Consider the following 19,569-nt stretch of genomic DNA (forward strand, 5'->3'; position numbering starts at 1 on the left):
ATGATAATGGGGTACATACGGAGATATATATTATATACACCTGTATCTCTGAGGCAGATAATGGATGTGATGGTGCTCGGTGGCAGTATATGGGTAGTATGATAATGGGGTACATATGGAGTATATATTATATACACCTGTATCTCTGAGGCAGATAATGGATGTGATGGTGCTCGGTGGCAGTATATGGGTAGTATGATAATGGGGTACATATGGAGTATATATTATATACACCTGTATCTCTGAGGCAGATAATGGATGTGATGGTGCTCGGTGGCAGTATATGCATTTTTTATTATGGGCAGATGGACGAGTGTGGTATTTATACCCGGATGCCATACCCGCGCTGATCAGTGGTGTGAATACTATTAATACCGCCATGTCTTGGATATCATTCTGGGCCGTTCTCCGCTTTGCTGAATATATAAGTTGACCTTTTCTTATTTGTGGGTTTATCTCTGGACCCTCATAAATGTTCATGATCAGCCCCGGTAATGGGGTCCGTGCGGACCCTCATGGTGGCCGCGGTCCGCCTTCTGCTGCCTTTCTAGGATTTTTCCTCCTCATTAGCTCATTCTTTTACTATGAGCCGTACGTGAATGTCATGTAGAGCAGCACGGCCGGCCGAGGACACGCAGGGAATCGCTCATCTTCTCCGAATAACATGTCCTCTGCTCACACGATGGCTGTGAAGTCATGTGTGAACCCCGGACAGAAACGGGGAAGGAGAGGAATGGCGGGAAGTGATTTATTATGTCTGGTGAATTACCGTAATATGTAGAGGAGACTGAGGACATTATAGCTAGACCCAGGAGGGGATAATCGCCGTCATACGCCTCATGTCCTTATTCACTTTCCTTCAGATCCACTAGAAGATCCTGCAGTTTTCACCTTCATCATCACCTGCTGAAACTTTCTGTAAAGATCCTTCTCCATAATCAAATACTTCTCATTATATGCAGGATCACAATGTCCAGGATCACTTCTACCTAATAGCACGTGATCTCACCTCTCTGAACAGACCACAGAGCATGCCCACTATACTATACTCCCCCGATGGGAGATAATGGGTGATATAGCACCTCACTTACTCCTCCTCCTCTCTGCACAGACCACAGAGCATGCTCACTATACTATACTCCACCATGGCAGATAATGGGTGATATAGCACCTCACTTACTCCTCCTCCTCCTCTCTGCACAGACCACAGAGCATGCTCACTATACTATACTCCACCATGGCAAATAATGGGTGATATAGCACCTCACTTACTCCTCCTCCTCCTCTCTGCACAGACCACAGAGCATGCCCACTATACTATACTCCCCCGATGGGAGATAATGGGTGATATAGCACCTCACTTACTCCTCCTCCTCTTCTCTGCACAGACCACAGAGCATGCTCACTATACTATACTCCACCATGGCAGATAATGGGTGATATAGCACCTCACTTACTCCTCCTCCTCCTCTCTGCACAGACCACAGAGCATGCTCACTATACTATACTCCACCATGGCAGATAATGGGTGATATAGCACCTCACTTACTCCTCCTCCTCCTCTCTGCACAGACCACAGAGCATGCTCACTATACTATACTCCACCATGGCAAATAATGGGTGATATAGCACCTCACTTACTCCTCCTCCTCCTCTCTGCACAGACCACAGAGCATGCTCACTATACTATACTCCACCATGGCAGATAATGGGTGATATAGCACCTCACTTACTCCTCCTCCTCTCTGCACAGACCACAGAGCATGCTCACTATACTATACTCCACCATGGCAGATAATGGGTGATATAGCACCTCACTTACTCCTCCTCCTCCTCTCTGCACAGACCACAGAGCATGCTCACTATACTATACTCCACCATGGCAGATAATGGGTGATATAGCACCTCACTTACTCCTCCTCCTCCTCTCTGCACAGACCACAGAGCATGCTCACTATACTATACTCCACCATGGCAGATAATGGGTGATATAGCACCTCACTTACTCCTCCTCCTCCTCTCTGCACAGACCACAGAGCATGCTCACTATACTATACTCCACCATGGCAAATAATGGGTGATATAGCACCTCACTTACTCCTCCTCCTCCTCTCTGCACAGACCACAGAGCATGCCCACTATACTATACTCCCCCGATGGGAGATAATGGGTGATATAGCACCTCACTTACTCCTCCTCCTCTTCTCTGCACAGACCACAGAGCATGCTCACTATACTATACTCCACCATGGCAGATAATGGGTGATATAGCACCTCACTTACTCCTCCTCCTCTCTGCACAGACCACAGAGCATGCTCACTATACTATACTCCACCATGGCAGATAATGGGTGATATAGCACCTCACTTACTCCTCCTCCTCCTCTCTGCACAGACCACAGAGCATGCTCACTATACTATACTCCACCATGGCAGATAATGGGTGATATAGCACCTCACTTACTCCTCCTCCTCTCTGCACAGACCACAGAGCATGCTCACTATACTATACTCCACCATGGCAAATAATGGGTGATATAGCACCTCACTTACTCCTCCTCCTCCTCTCTGCACAGACCACAGAGCATGCTCACTATACTATACTCCACCATGGCAGATAATGGGTGATATAGCACCTCACTTACTCCTCCTCTCTCTGCACAGACCACAGAGCATGCTCACTATACTATACTCCACCATGGCATATAATGGGTGATATAGCACCTCACTTACTCCTCCTCCTCTCTGCACAGACCACAGAGCATGCTCACTATACTATACTCCACCATGGCATATAATGGGTGATATAGCACCTCACTTACTCCTCCTCCTCCTCTCTGCACAGACCACAGAGCATGCTCACTATACTATACTCCACCATGGCAGATAATGGGTGATATAGCACCTCACTTACTCCTCCTCCTCTCTGCACAGACCACAGAGCATGCTCACTATACTATACTCCACCATGGCAGATAATGGGTGATATAGCACCTCACTTACTCCTCCTCCTCTCTGCACAGACCACAGAGCATGCTCACTATACTATACTCCACCATGGCAGATAATGGGTGATATAGCACCTCACTTACTCCTCCTCCTCTCTGCACAGACCACAGAGCATGCTCACTATACTATACTCCACCATGGCAGATAATGGGTGATATAGCACCTCACTTACTCCTCCTCCTCTCTGCACAGACCACAGAGCATGCTCACTATACTATACTCCACCATGGCAGATAATGGGTGATATAGCACCTCACTTACTCCTCCTCCATCTCGCTGCACAGAGCATGCTCACTATACTATACTCCACCATGGCATATAATGGGTGATATAGCACCTCACTTACTCCTCCTCCTCTCTGCACAGACCACAGAGCATGCTCACTATACTATACTCACCATGGCAAATAATGGGTGATATAGCACCTCACTTACTCCTCCTCCATCTCGCTGCACAGAGCATGCTCACAACATTCGATAAACATTTCCGGTCTATAGACCCATATGGCAGCTGTAAAGTGTCTGATTGTTGCAGCAGGAGCTCTGCACATCCGTGAGAAGCGACAGTGAAAGGCGTGGGGCGGCTGCTGATCTCCTTCTCTGTGTGAACATCACCTCTCATATCTGATACTAGGCCCACATCCCGACTGATCGCAGTCGTGTTTGCACCTCGCCTTTGCTCTGTTGGTGGCAGCTTTCTTAGGCTACGTTCACATTCGCGGCTAGCGCCGCAGCGTCGGGCACCGCAGCGGCGCCGCATGCATCATGCGCCCCTATATTTAACATGGGGGCGCATGGACATGCGGTGCACTTGCTTTTTGCGCCGCATGCGTCCCTGCGGCGCCCGCGTCGGGGCGCAGAGGACGCAGCAAGTTGCATTTTTGCTGCGTCCAAAATCAATGGAAAAAAGGACGCATGCGGCGCAAAAAGCAGCGTTGTGCATGTGTTCACATTTGCGCTGTGCGTTGCGGCGGCGACGCTGCGGCGCACACCGCAAATGTGAACGTAGCCTTACTGTGCATCGTGCACTTTACATTTGCTAATTATCTGACGACCTTTTTGTTGTTTACTATTTTGCCCGTTCTGCGGTGATTTAGTGTCTGATGTAATTTCAGCGCCGGTCGCTCGGCCTCTGCTTGTACTTTCAGCACTTTCCTATTAGTTTGATGACGGCGACCTCTTTATAAAAACGTTTAATCACAATGTTGTGCGGAACCTGGAAGGAAAACAAGAAAATTACTAATAATACAAATAACACCGGGTCTGATCAAAGAAGCGTGAAAGCCATCAGGAGGGTCCGTACCACCAGTATCCCTCCTCGCCATGTGCCAGCAGCCGGTCCTTATAGTTCTGGCTTTATACACCAGTCCTTATAGTTGGGGAGTTATACACCTGTCCTTATAGTTGTAGTTTTATACTCTAGTCCTTATAGTGGTTTTATACTCTGGTCCTTATAGTTCTGGCTTTATACACCGGTCCTCATAGTTGGGGCTTTATACACCAGTCTTTTTAGTTGGGGGGGCGTTATACACCGGTCCTTATAGTTGTGGCTTTATACACCGGTCCTTATAGTTCTGGCTTTATACACCGGTCCTTATAGTTCTGGCTTTATATACTGGTCCTTATAGTTGGGGCTTTATACACCGGTCCTTATAGTTCTGGCTTTATACACTGGTCCTTATAGTTGGGGCTTTATACACCAGTCTTTTTAGTTGGGGGGGCGTTATACACTGGTCCTTATAGTTGGGGCTTTATACACCGGTCCTTATAGTTCCGGCATTATACACTGGTCCTTATAGTTGGGGCTTTATACACCGGTCCTTTTAGTTGGGGGGGGCGCGTTATACACTGGTCCTTATAGTTGTGGCTTTATACACTGATCCTTATAGTTCTGGCTTTATACACTGGTCCTTATAGTTCTGGCTTTATACACCTGTCCTTATAGTTCTGGCTTTATACACCGGTCCTTATAGTTGGGGCTTTATACACCGGTCCTTATAATTGTGGCTTTATACACTTGTCCTTATAGTTGGGGCTTTATACACTGGTCCTTATAGTTGGGGCTTTATACACTGGTCCTTATAGTTGGGGCTTTATACACTGGTATGTGCAAAAAGAAAAAAAAGAGCATGAACCGCACATCCCAAAATCATACGTTGATCTAAAGCCGCTAGGCAAAAATTTAAATACTGAACATGAGGTTTTCAGTTTAACATTCTGATCAGACTGTATGAAGCCCACTGCCCCTTCACGGCAAACCTCGTAGTGGGTCCTAACACCCTAACGGGGCGGAGCCGTGCGGCGACCACCGCCGCAGCGGCCATGCACCAGCAGGGCGGACGGCCTGTTGCCCCACAGCACCCATGCTGCGAGACTGAGTCCCCAAGACTCCAGACCGCGCCGCCCCACCAGCACAAAGCCACAGCAACAATGGCCGCCACACAGCACCAGCACCAAAATGAAGGGAGCATTTCAACTCGCCTTCCTCCAGCTCTTCAGTGAGAGCCAAAATGGGCTAGACCCCTTACTTTGCAGTCTCCTGCTAATGCTCCCTTCATTTTGGTGCTGGTGCTGTGTGGCGGCCATTGTTGCTGTGGCTTTGTGCTGGTGGGGCGGCGCGGTCTGGAGTCTTGGGGACTCAGTCTCGCAGCATGGGTGCTGTGGGGCAACAGGCCGTCCGCCCTGCTGGTGCATGGCCGCTGCGGCGGTGGTCGCCGCACGGCTCCGCCCCGTTAGGGTGTTAGGACCCACTACGAGGTTTGCCGTGAAGGGGCAGTGGGCTTCATACAGTCTGATCAGAATGTTAAACTGAAAACCTCATGTTCAGTATTTAAATTTTTGCCTAGCGGCTTTAGATCAACGTATGATTTTGGGATGTGCGGTTCATGCTCTTTTTTTTCTTTTTGCTTTATACACTGGTCCTTATAGTTGTGGCTTTATACACTGGTCCTTATAGTTCTGGCTTTATACTCCGGTCCTTATAGTTGTGGCTTTATACACCGGTCCTTATAGTTGTGGCTTTATACACCAGTCCTTATAGTTGTGGCTTTATACACTGGTCCTTATAGTTGTGGCTTTATACACCGGTCCTTATAGTTCTGGCTTTATACACTGGTCCTTATAGTTCTGGCTTTATACACCGGTCCTTATAGTTGTGGCTTTATACACCGGTCCTTATAGTTCTGGCTTTATACACTGGTCCTTATAGTTCTGGCTTTATACACTGGTCCTTATAGTTCTGGCTTTATACACCGGTCCTTATAGTTGTGGCTTTATACACCGGTCCTTATAGTTGTGGCTTTATACACTGATCCTTATAGTTCTGGCTTTATACACCGGTCCTTATAGTTGTGCCTTTATACACCGGTCCTTATAGTTCTGGCTTTATACACTGGTCCTTATAGTTGTGGCTTTATACACCGGTCCTTATAGTTCTGGCTTTATACACTGGTCCTTATAGTTGGGGCTTTATACACCAGTCTTTTTAGTTGGGGGGGCGTTATACGCTGGTCCTTATAGTTGGGGCTCTATACACTGGTCCTTATAGTTGGGGCTTTATACACCGGTCCTTATAGTTCCGGCATTATACACTGGTCCTTATAGTTGGGGCTTTATACACCGGTCCTTTTAGTTGGGGGGGCGCGTTATACACTGGTCCTTATAGTTGTGGCTTTATACACTGATCCTTATAGTTCTGGCTTTATACACTGGTCCTTATAGTTCTGGCTTTATACACCTGTCTTTATAGTTCTGGCTTTATACACTGGTCCTTATAGTTGTGGTTTTATACACCGGTCCTTATAGTTGTGGCTTTATACACTGGTCCTTATAGTTGGGGCGTTATACACCTGTCCTTATAGTTGTAGTTTTATACTCTGGTCCTTATAGTTGTGGTTTTATACTCTGGTCCTTACAGTTTCGGTTTTATACACCGGTCCTTATAGTTGTGGTTTTATACTCTGGTCCTTACAGTTGCGGTTTTATATTCCATCCCTTACAGTTGCGGTTTTATACAACATCACCTTATATCGGGGGACAGACTTTCCATGTGATATCGGGGGACGGACTTTCCATATGATATCGGGGGACGGACTTTCCATGTGATATCAGGGGGGACTTTCCATGTGATATTGGAGGACGGACTTTCCATGTGATAATGGGAGACAGACTTTCCATGTGATATCGGGGGGGACTATCCATGTGATGTCAGAGGACGGACTTTCCATGTGTTATCGGGAGACGGACATACCATGTGATATCGGAGGATGGACTTTTCTTGTGATATCGGAGGATGGACTTTTCTTGTGATATCAGGGGGGACTTTCCATGTGATATCGGGGGGGGACTTTCTATGTGATGTCGGGGGGGACTTTCCATGTGATATTGGGGGACGGACTTTCCATGTGATATCTGAGGATGGACTTTTCTTGTGATATCGGAGGGGACTTTCCATGTGATATCGGAGGACGGACTTTTCTTGTGATATCGGAGGGGACTTTCCATGTGATATCGGGGGACGGACTTTTCTTGTGGTATCGGGGGACGGACTTTCCATATGACATCGGGGGAGACTTTCCATATGACATCGGGGGGGCTTTCCATGTGATATCGGGGGGCTTTACATGTGACATTGGGGGTGGGATTTACCTTGTGATATCGGGGGGGACTTTCCATGTGATATTGGGGGACAGACTTTCGATGTGATATCGGGGGGACTTTCCTTGTGATATCGGGGGACAGACTTTCGATGTGATATCGGAGGGTGGGATTTTCTTTGTGATATCGGGGGGGGGACTTTCCATGTGATATCGGGGGACGGACTTTCCATGTGATATCGGAGGGTGGGATTTTCTTTGTGATATCGGGGGGGGGGGACTTTCCATGTGATATCGGGGGACGGACTTTCCATGTGATATCGGAGGGTGGGATTTTCTTTGTGATATCGGGGGGGGGGGGACTTTCCATGTGATATCGGGGGACGGACTTTCCATGTGATATCGGAGGATGGGATTTTCTTTGTGATATCGGGGGGACTTTCCATGTGATATCGGGGGACGGACTTCCCATGTGACATCGGGGGGGGGACTTTCCTTGTGAGATATCGGGGGGACTTTCCATGTGATATCGGGCGGTGGGATTTTCCTTGTGATATCGGGGGGGGTACTTTCCATGTGATATCGGAGGACGGACTTTCCATGTGATATCGGGGGGGTGGGATTTTCCTTGTGATATCGGGGGGGGGGGATTTTCCTTATGATATTGGAGGACGGACTTTCCATGTGATATTGGGGGGCAGCTGTGGATATTTAGGACACAAGGCTCATGGCCACAGCTGAATCGGCTCCTCACACTTGTCGTTTGCATCATCTGGTAAAAACAAACTAAGGAACTTAACAGATCAGATTTGTGGAGCTCAGCCGCTCCGTTCTACCTCCGCGGGTGTAGTCGTTATCGGGACACATTCAGCAGTACCTGTTTCTGGGACATCGGGCGGTCTGTTTGCCGCCTCTGCCATTTTTCCCAGTGTCCACCACATGGAGCTTTGGTTGGGAGAAGGATCCTGTTATTGCCTTTTTCTGAGACTCGAGGCTGATTTCTTTCTCTCCCGGTTGCGGTGACGGTCACGTTCTCCTGACATTTAGTTTTGATCACTGATGGGCTCCGTTTCCTCTTCCCCCGGGACAATCTGTCACCTTTGAGAAGGTTAATTTTCAGTGAGGTCTCCAGGATGATGAGGAGCCGGGCGATTATTTGTTGCTAACGTCTTACCTGTCTGCTGCAGTTTTTGCCCCTTCACTTAATCCCTATTATTGGGCATATGATCTACAGACCAAATCGTCCAATTATTTTGTGTCTGATGTTCTTTACTTTTGGCCCTGATGATTTGTGCAGTTTTGCATCATACACCGTCCAGCAAATTGTTTGCTTCTTGTTAATGGACGCATGGTTCTGCAGAAACTGCCCGGCCATTAATAATATGCAATTTGCAATGAATTTCTAACTGTAAAGTTAAAAAACTCTGCAACATTTATGAATCCGGTTTCATTGGGCTGCACTGCGCCGCCGTATGGCAGTCACGTGCCCACATATTCATGCGACCCCCAGCATTCTGATCACTTCTATACATCTGAATGGGGGGCTTCTGCTGCAGGTGCATGTAGTTTTACAAACCCTATTCAGGTGTATGCAAAATTTTGCTACAAATCTGCCAAGTGTAAATGTAAGGCTACTTTCACATTAGCGTCGAGCACTGCACATCGCAATGCGACGTTGCAGCACACCGACGCATATTGCGCAAGCGCCGAACAACGGGGGCAGCGGATGCTGTTTTTCAACGCATCCGCTGCCCCATTGTGAGGTCCGGGGAGGAGGGGCGGAGTTCCAGCCGCGCATGCGCGGTTGGAAATGCTGCAGACGACGCACCAAAAAACGTTACATGCAACGTTTTTTGGTGTAACGGTCTGACGCAACACGGTTGCGACGTGTGGCATTGCGTCGCACTGCGTCACTAATAAAAGTCTATGGAGAAAAAACGCATCCTGCCAGCAATTTTGCAGGATGCGTTTTTTCTGCAAAACGACGCATAGCGACGTGCAGTGCATGACGCTAGTGTGAAAGAGGCCTAACCTCACACCCATGTCACTCATGATGAGAAGCTAGTGCTGCCTTAGGTTAGGGATATGGTGGCGTTACATTGTAACATTTCATACAAAAATACCCCCATGGTGCCACATTGCACATGCATCCTAAAGCTACTGTGACACATTCTGAAATGTTTCCTAATGCGCTGGATTTCCTGTCGATGGTTACAAGTCGCGTGTGACTCGGAGGTTATTGACTTTAATGCAAGTCTCCTGAGACAGCGACTTGCATGTAACTGCTCTGTGATTCTGCCATTTTTTAATAGCTAAATTGTAGCTCAGAAATAGTCGCACAAAAGACAAGTTGTGCAGATATTTTTTGTCATACAATTTTTCTGAGGATTGCTGTAGCTTCGGCCTTCTACCTTCTGGAATCTCTGGCACACGGCAAACGACGCCGGGCACACCATCAAACATGGCTACGTGCTGCCGCTACCTCGCAGTGAACGATGTAACGTACCCACGGCCCTCAGTGTTTGCAGTTAGTAAACCTGGGGCACATTTTGTTGTATTTGTGCCATTTTTTTCAGACAGATCAATCCAGGAATGTGCGACCCCTGCGATGTCCTGGATGTGGCTTCATCTCACAGGGATCCCTTTCATCTCTTGGTGATGAGAGATTTGTTGACCATTGCTTCTTCTGGATTAATCAGTAATTGTGTGATTGTACGAGAGGCGTCTCGCATCTCCCATTTCTGCCTCTTATTGTCCATCGCCTCTTCGTCCAGAAGACGCCTCAATCAGAAAGGTTGAGGCGAGGAAGTGGCCGGAGTGGAGCCCTCGAGGCGGACGTAATACACACAATCAATTTGCCAGTAATACTTCCAGACCAAACACGTTATTACGTCGTACTCGGCGCTGTCGTTCATTCGAGAGCTCGCAATTTAAATAAAGCCGAGATTATTGTTATCATTTTTTTATGAACTTGGGAAAGAAATGTTTCTGTTCTGAGCGATGCAGATGATGGCGCTCGTTTTTTATGCAAAACAAAAAAAAAAAGTCTGCCTGTTCTGCTCATTTCTAATTTATTAGTAGATTGTAGAAGTTGAATCCAGCGTCTGAGTCCTGTACAGAGCGGCGTCTTACGCAGCCAGTGAAATATGGCCGCATCTACAAAGTGCAGGGACAGAGCTATTGGGTGGTAGGGGTCCTCCCTGCCCCACGGGGGGAGTAACGCGGCTCCTAATTGTACATTGGGGTAGCAATAACTCTACTGGTGACTAGATAATAAGATTTGCTTGTGTGACCATAAAAGACGCCAACATTAATAACGATCTCTGTCTGTTCTCTCCTCAGGTCAATCCTCCTCCTTTACCCAACAACCGCAGGACCAAGTTGTGGTGGCCGGCAGGCCGGTGAGCTTACCGTGTGCCATCCCCGGTTATCATGGCGTCGTGCTCTGGATCAAAGACGGACTGGCGCTAGGGGTCGGAAGAGACCTTTCTGGTATGGGACGTCCATGACAGCGTCATTTCTATGGACTATGCGCTTTTACACACTTTAAGGCTATGTGCACACGTCAGGATTTCTTGCAGAAATTTCCTGAACAAAACCGGACATTTTCTGCAAGAAATCCGCATGCGTTTTTTTCGCGTTTTTCCGTGTTTTTCTCGCTTTTTTTTTTTGTGGATTTTTCCGGAGGTTCCCAATGCAATAATATAGTGGGAAATCCGCAAAAAATCTGCAAAATTAATGAACATGTTGCATTTTTAACCGCATTGCGTTTTTTTTTGCGGAAAAAAACACAACATATGCACAAAAATTGCGGAATGCATTGTAAATGGTGGGATGCTTATGTATGCGGTTTTTTATGCGTTTTTATAGCGAAAAAACACGAAAAAACGCAAAAAATCCGGGACATGTGCACACAGCCTTACAGCAGAGATTATTTATGTTTCACCTTTAGATTGTTTCAATGTATCACAGCCACAATCCCAGCAGAACGAGAGAATGCAGCGTGCCCTATAATGATACACCCCCAATTTGGGGTCTTCAGGGTGGGCTCCTGTAAGCATTAGAGCCCTACCCTCAGATTCTTGTTCCGGGGGTCCCCCTAGTAGGGTTGTTGTAAGGTGCCGAGCACACTGCAGGGTAAGGTCAGGGGCTCACCTAGTCCTGGGATAGGTCGCCATCTAGAAGGAGGCAGCAGGGAATGGCTACTACAATGGTGGCTTTGGGGGACGAACAGCTTTTGTGTCTAATGGTAGAATTGATGGCTCCATACACCTTGTCTCTGGTTTAGGCTACCCCCGATACTCTGTGGAGGGCGACCACTCGTCTGGAGAGCACCACTTAAAGATTCAGCGCGCGGAGCTCCAGGATGATGCCTTGTATGAATGTCAGGCTATACAAGCCGCCATCAGATCACGGCCGGCCCGGCTCACAGTTCTGGGTAAGTGAATTCCTTCTTACTGGAGAATCCATTTTCTTAAAGGGATATCTTATCTAAAGACAGATCATGTAAAGGATAGTCACGTTTACTGCCCCTTTAATTGAGTCCTCCCTGCATAATAGTTTCTTCATTGCAGGATTCATCTTGTTCCTTTTATAACTGATTGATACAAAATGTCCCGACCATCTGCAAAAACCATCGGATAATAGTATCCTCCTGGAATGGGGCATATTGGCAGCAGCGGCGATGAGCCGCCATTATTGTCACCACAAGGCGTTATTCTAGAAGACAATATAAGATGGTACAAAGTGTTAGTGGAGGACGTCTTCCCAATTACTGCCATGACTAGAGATCAGTAATACAGTCGCACTGCCCTGGTCCGACGTTCACTTGGGTCCTGCATGGCGGCCGCACAAGGGTAGTGTGAACTTCTGCACAGGAATTGTGGTGCTGCAGATGCAGGAGACATTCACACGTCACACCTGTCACCTTCTCCCCTTCAAGGATCATCACACCGTAAGAACATAATGGCGTCTTACAATAACATGTCACACTCCACAAGTGACAGGTTGATGGGGATCTCAGAGCTGGAGATCTCCGCCGATGCGGGTGTGGTTGTGGAGGAGGGCGGCACACTTCATGTCAGAACACTGCAGCGATCCTCTCTCCAGACCAAACAAGCCGATAGCAGATTATACTGATTGCCTAGAACATATTGAAGTCCATTATCTGCGGGATGTAATACATGTGATGCCCCCGGTGATGCCGCCATGATGCCACCTCTGTTATTACAGCATAAGATAGCGGTCAAGTGCCTGAGATCAGACAAGCAAATACAAAAATGTCTTTCACTCGTGTAAATGTCCCTAATCTGCGGGATATTCACTTGGCCACTTACAGGACGCGGAATCAATACCCGCGATGAGATGCAATATTTATCTCGGTGGAGAGGATGCAGATCCGTCACATCGCCGGTGACTAGAACCGCCGCACCTCATTATGTAAATTGTGACTTTAAAGCCGGCGCCGCGTTAAGCCTAAAAAACAACCGTGATGAGTTGATAAGAGTTGGAAAGGAATTGATTGAGGCGCGATGATTGGGTGATTTCCGAGGCAGCGCTGCTCATTAGAGGTTTCAATACGCCGTGATGTTAATTAAACAGTTTGGAGAAAGTCAAACATGACGGATTCTCGGAGAAATGCTAGGTAAACAGTTCTGGCTGAATCACTGGGGTTTTAAGTGCATCTGCAGATCAAAGTGGTGAGGGGGGGCGGCGTGCGGAGGAGACCCTGTATCCGCGGGCATCTTCTGGGGGTATACATGTATTGGCAGCGTGTGTGCAGCCCACCACGGGAGACCCGCCGGGGGTCCGGCCCGTCATGCCCACCTCTAATTAGTGCCGAGCGTCAATCAGAGCTTCACACAAAATACTGTCTGTCTGGTGAGATTTTACCTCCCTCCCTGGAGGTGCCGGCATGTGACGGGGGTCACCACACCCGAATGATGAGGAAGATGGAGGAAATACTAACAGAAAAGAAATTAAGGAAGAAAAACATGTAAGAAAGACAGGAGGATGGATGACAGACAGACGTGATAAAGAGGGAGGGATACAGATACATGAAGGCAGAGAGGTGGATGGATAGATAGACAAGGGATGGATGGATGGATCGCAGATAGATATGGGCAGAGAGGTGGATGGAGGGATGGATGGATAGATAGATGAGGGATGGCTAGCAGATAGATGAGGGCAGAGAGGTGAATGGAGGGATGGATAGACGATGGATGGATGAATTGATAGATGGTTGGATGGCTAGATAGCTAGATGAGGGATGGATGGATAGACAGTGGATGGATGGATAATAGATGATGGATGGATAGATAGTTAAGGGATGGATAGCAGATAGATGAGGGCAGAGAGGTGGATGGATAGATAGAAAAAGGATGGATGGATAGCTAGATGAGGAATGGATAGCAGATAGATATGGGCAGAGAGGTGGATGGACAGATAGACGGTGGATTGATGGATAGACGATGGATAGATAGACGAGGAATGGATGGATAATAGATGATGGATAGATAGACAGTGGATGGATGGATAGATGATGGTTGGATGGATAGACAGTGGATAGATGGATAATAGATGATGGATGAATAGATAGATAAGGGATGGATAGCAGATAGATATGGGCAGAGAGGTGGATAGATTGATGATGGATGGATGGTTAGATGGACAGATAGATGGATGAGGGATGGATGGATAGACAGTGGATGGATAATAGATGATGGAAGGATAGATAGATAGATAGATAGATAGATAGATAGATAGATAGATAGATAGATAGATAGATGAGGGATGGATGGATGGATAGACAGTGGATGAATGGTTAATAGATGATGGATGGATAGATAGATGAGGGATGGATGAATCGATAGACAGTGGATAGATGGATAATAGATGATGGATGGATGGGTAGACAGTGGATGGATGGATAATAGATGATGGATGGATAGATAGATAGATAGATAGATAGATAGATGAGGGATGGATGGATAGACAGTGGATGGATGGATAGATAGATGATGGATGGATAGACAGTGGATAGATGGATAATAGATGATGGATGGATGGATAGATGAGGGATGGATGGATAGACAGTGGATAGATGGATAATAGATGATGGATGGATAGATAGATGATGGATCATAGAGGTTACACTGGTTTCCCCGTGACGTCTTCCAGTTTTGTGTTCCGATCACGTTTATGACGTCTGATTGTCTCGTCCTTCCATCCTCGGTCGGTCGGTATATATAAGTATACGGCTAATAGACGGTGTTATGTGGCCCGGAGACCTCACTATCCTCTGAGCCTTTTTTCTGGTGGGATGGTCCGGGGGATGTGTCCCTTACAATACATCGCAGTCTCCATCACTGCCTTTGGTCTGGGACTTTTCTCTGCATCAGTCAGGGGTCAATATCTGCTGTCACTGGGTCTTACATTCATCGCCTCTTCTCTCCGTACAGTTGTCCCGCTGTCCTCTGCCCTGTGTGCCACCCCATGCGCCATTCTCTACCTCCGCGGTCCATGCCATAGTGGGTTAGTGCGGGAGGTCAGGTGCGCCATTGCATCTGTAAATTGATGGCTGACCTCTGGAATCAGAGCAGCGGTGGAAAAGCTTTGTCCTCGCAGACAGTAAATCAATGCTACTTGTACAGAGACGACTATAATGGCTTGACAAGGGCAAGGCCAGGGTAAGTGCGCCGCTCCGCCGCTGAGTGGCACGAGGCTTTTCCAGCCTCAGGAACAATCACTCGCTCTCTTGTACCTGGAGGCACCTGGGACCGGCCGCTTTCAAGAGCTGAAGATTACACTGACAATGATCAATCAATGGCAGCAGCACATCACCAGCGGAGGAGGTCCGGGGGGACGAGCGGAGCCAGGCAGAAGCACTGCACGGGCCCTGCGATAGAAGATGGTGATACCAGAGAGCAAATGCAGCGAAGACTACATGATCAGGCCAAAAATCACCATCCGAGGGGCAGGGATACAAGGGCGGCGTGGGAGCACCCTGACATTACTGTGACCCTCACATCATGGCACCTAACGACTGCACAGATCCTGTCTGCTCCTTACAATCTCTACTGACGCAGAGGTCCGGGTTACATATTGATGGTGTATCCTTAGGATAGGTTATCAGGATCAGATCAGTGGGGGTCCGGCGCTCGGCATTTCCGATATCAGCTGTATGCAGCTCTGGCTGCCGGATGTACACACAGATATGACAGCACAGCGCCATAACCTGTGTTGTGAGTGATCTTGGTACTGCAGCTCACATTCACTGTCATAGGGGTGGAGCTGCAGTACCGAGAACGGCCACTAGTAGTGTGCATCCTCTGGGGTTCTGGCTCTATACACTAGGGACAACAAGCCTCAGCAGGAGCTGCCAACAGCTGATTGGTGCATATGCTTTCTCATCAAAGCCTCAGGCTGCCGCTTTGTCTTTTTCCGTGCTTTATACTGCGGCTCTGATCCAGTAGGTTCGATAAGTCACTGTAGCTCCACTGCATTGTCTGCTGGACTGTGAGGTTGACTGACATCAGAATATCTCTGCTTTGCCTCTGCCCTGTGCTTTACACTGCAGCTCTTCTTCATTAGGACACTGATGATCACTGACTAGTGACTCTAGCTTCCATGAGCTGCTAAGTGTGGGGGGCTGCACATGGAGTTTGCAAAACACCTCCGAATAAGAGAAGTCATCCTCAGGTTTATGAGAACTCCAGATGACAACCTCCTGAGCGCTGTACTGAAGCGATGGCCGGGGGACCACCACGGTGCAGGAAGACTACAGTCATGGACAAAAATTTTGAGAATGAGACAAATATTAATTTTTCCAAAGTCTACTGCTTCATTTTTTCTAATGGCAATTTGCATATACTCCTGAATGTCAGAGTGATCAGCTTAACAGCAATTACTGTACTTGCAAAGTCAATATTTGCCCAGAAAATGAACTTTAACCCCCAAAACACATTTCAACATCATTGCAGTCCTGTCTTAAAAGGAGCAGCTAACATCGTTTTAGTGATTGATCGCCAGCCCTGTCCTCATCAACACCCACACCTGTGTTAATGGATCAATCAGTCATGATTAAGTAAGAATGACATCACTGGACACTTTAAAAGAAGGCTGGTGCTTGGTATCATTGTTTCTCTTGAGTTAACCATGGTTATCTCTAAAGAAACACGTGCAGCCATCATTGCACTGCACAAAAATGGCCTAACAGGGAAGAGTATCGCAGCTACAAAGATTGCACCTCAGTCAACAATCTATCGCATCATCAAGAACTTCAAGGAGAGAGCTTCCATTGTTGTCAAAAAGGCTCCAGGGCGCCCAAGAAAGACCAGCAAGCGCCAGGACCGTATCTTAAAACTGTTTCAGCTGCAGGATCGGACTACCAGCAGTGCCGAGCTTGCTCAGGAATGGCAGCAGCCTGGTGTGAGAGCTTCTGCACGCACTGTGAGGCGGAGACTCTGAGCAAGGCCTGGTTTCAAGGAGGGCAGCAAAGAAGCCACTTCTCTCCAGAAAAACATCAGGGACCGACTGATATTCTGCAACAGGTACAGGGAGTGGACTGCTGAGGACTGGGGCAAAGTCATTTTCTCTGATGAATCCCCTTTTCGATTGTTTGGGACATCTGGAAAACAGCTTATTCGGAGAAGAAGAGGTGAGCGCTACCACCAGTCTTGTCTCATGCCAACTGTAAAGCATCCTGAAACCATTCATGTGTGGGGTTGATTCTCAGCCAAGGGAATCGGCTCACTCAGTCTTGCCTAAAAACACAGCCATGAATAAAGAATGGTACCAGAATGTCCTCCAAGAGCAACTTCTCCCAACCGTCCAAGAGCAGTTTGGCGCCCAACAATGCCTTTTCCAGCATGATGGAGCACCTTGCCATAAAGCAAAGGTGATAACTAAATGGCTCATGGAACAAAACATAGAGATTTTGGGTCCATGGCCTGGAAACTCCCCAGATCTTAACCCCTTCCCGACATGTGACGGTATAGTACGTCACATGTCGGGACCCCCGCTTTGATGTGGGCTCCGGCGGTGAGCGCACATCAAAGCCGGGACATGTCAGCTGTTTTGAACAGCTGACATGTTCCCGCAATAGGCGCGGGCAGAATCGCGATCTGCGCGCGCCTATTAACTAGTTAAATGCCGCTGTCAAACGCAGACAGCGGCATTTAACTACCGCATCCGGCCGTGCGGCCGGATATGAGCGCATCGCCGACCCCCGTCACATGATCGGGGGTCGGCGATGCTCCTCCATTGTAACCATAGAGGTCCTGGAGACCTCTATGGTTACTGATTGCCGGTGGCTGTGAGCGCCCCCCTGTGGACGGCGCTCACAGCACACCTGCAAATCTGCTGTGTAGCAGCGATCTTATGATCACTGCTGCATAGCAGAGCCGATCGGGCTGTGCCTGCTTCTAGCCTCCCATGGAGGCTATAGAAGCATGGCAAAAGTAAAAAAAAAAAGTTTTTAAAAATGTGAAAAAAATAAAAAATATATAAAAGTTTAAATCACCCCCCTTTCGCCCCAATCAAAATAAATCAATTAAAAAAACCCCAACCTACACATATTTGGTATCGCCGCGTTCAGAATCGCCCGATCTATCAAAAAAAAAAAAGCATTAACCTGATCTCTAAATGGCGTAATGAGAAAAAAAATCGAAACGCCAGATTTACGTTTTTTTGGTCGCCACGACATTGCATTAAAATGCAATAACGGGCGATCAAAAGAACGTATCTGCACCAAAATGCTATCATTAAAAACGCCAGCTCAGCACGCAAAAAATAAGCCCTCACCTGACCCCAGATCACGAAAAATGGAGACGCTACGAGTATCGGAAAATGGCGCAATTTTGTTTTGTTTTTTGCAAAGTTTGGAATTTTTTTTCACCACTTAGGTGAAAAATAACCTAGTCAAGTTAGGTGTCTATGAACTCGTAGTGACCTGGAGAATCATAATGGTAGGTCAGTTTTAGCATTTAGTGAACCTAGCAAAATAGGCAAGCAAAAAACAAGTGTGGGATTGCACTTTTTTTGCAATTTCACTGCACTTGGAATTTTTTTCCCGTTTTCTAGTACACGACTTGCTAAAACCAATGATGTAGTTCAAAAGTACAACTCGTCCCGCAAAAAAATAAGCCCTCACATGGCCAAATTGACGGAAAAATAAAAAAGTTATGGCTCTGGGAAGGAGGGGAGCGAAAAACGAAAACTGAAAAACGGAAAAAGCTCCGGGGGTGAAGGGGTTAATCCCATTGAGAACTTGTGGTCAATCATCAAGAGATGGGTGGACAAACAAAAACCAACAAATTCTGGCAAAATGCAAGCATTGATTATGCAAGAATGGACTGCTATCAGTCAGGATTTGGTCCAGAAGTTGATTGAGAGCATGCCAGGGAGAATTGCAGAGGTCTTGAAGAAGAAGGGTCAACACTGCAAATATTGACTTGCTGCATTAACTCATTCTAACTGTCAATATAACCTGTTGGTACTCATAATATGATTGCAATTATATTTCTGTATGTGATATAAACATCAGACAAACACTAATAAAAACCAGAGGGCAGCAGATCATGTGAAAATATAATTTTGGTGTTGTTCTCAAAACTTTTGGCCATGACTGTACTGTACACAAGATGAGGTGCAAACAACAAAGGGTAGATTTATTGGAAGGCAAGGATTGAAGGGAATGAGGAAGATGCAAACAGGGGTATACAATGGCAACAGACAATTTACAAGAGTTATGAACTTTAACTTTTCCGTAAAACAGCACGGTGCTCCAACTATACAGACTCAAAATGTCTAACAAGCATATGTAAACAATAAACAGGTGATGATGCTACTCTACGTATAACCTCCCTGGCCTTTACTAAGCAGGCCACATGGCTCCCGTGTACTGACTATTGAAGCCTACACTAAGCCCTAACAGGTGCACCAAACAGGAACAGACTCACGGTGAT

General features: G+C 47.2%; 1 protein-coding gene across 2 annotated transcripts in view; it reads left to right on the forward strand.

The window, feature by feature from the left end:
* KIRREL3 (kirre like nephrin family adhesion molecule 3) overlaps positions 1-19,569 on the forward strand; it is an 823,243-nt gene that overhangs the window by 545,087 nt on the left and 258,587 nt on the right. For both annotated transcript variants that reach the window (XM_077249436.1, XM_077249437.1), the window contains exons 3-4: positions 10,946-11,095; positions 11,892-12,041. In XM_077249436.1, the coding sequence (XP_077105551.1) occupies positions 10,946-11,095; positions 11,892-12,041 (300 nt within the window). The remainder of the gene's footprint in view (positions 1-10,945; positions 11,096-11,891; positions 12,042-19,569) is intronic.

The sequence above is a fragment of the Ranitomeya variabilis genome, chromosome 4 (genome assembly GCF_051348905.1).
Source record: "Ranitomeya variabilis isolate aRanVar5 chromosome 4, aRanVar5.hap1, whole genome shotgun sequence".
NCBI classification, from domain to species: domain Eukaryota; kingdom Metazoa; phylum Chordata; class Amphibia; order Anura; family Dendrobatidae; genus Ranitomeya; species Ranitomeya variabilis.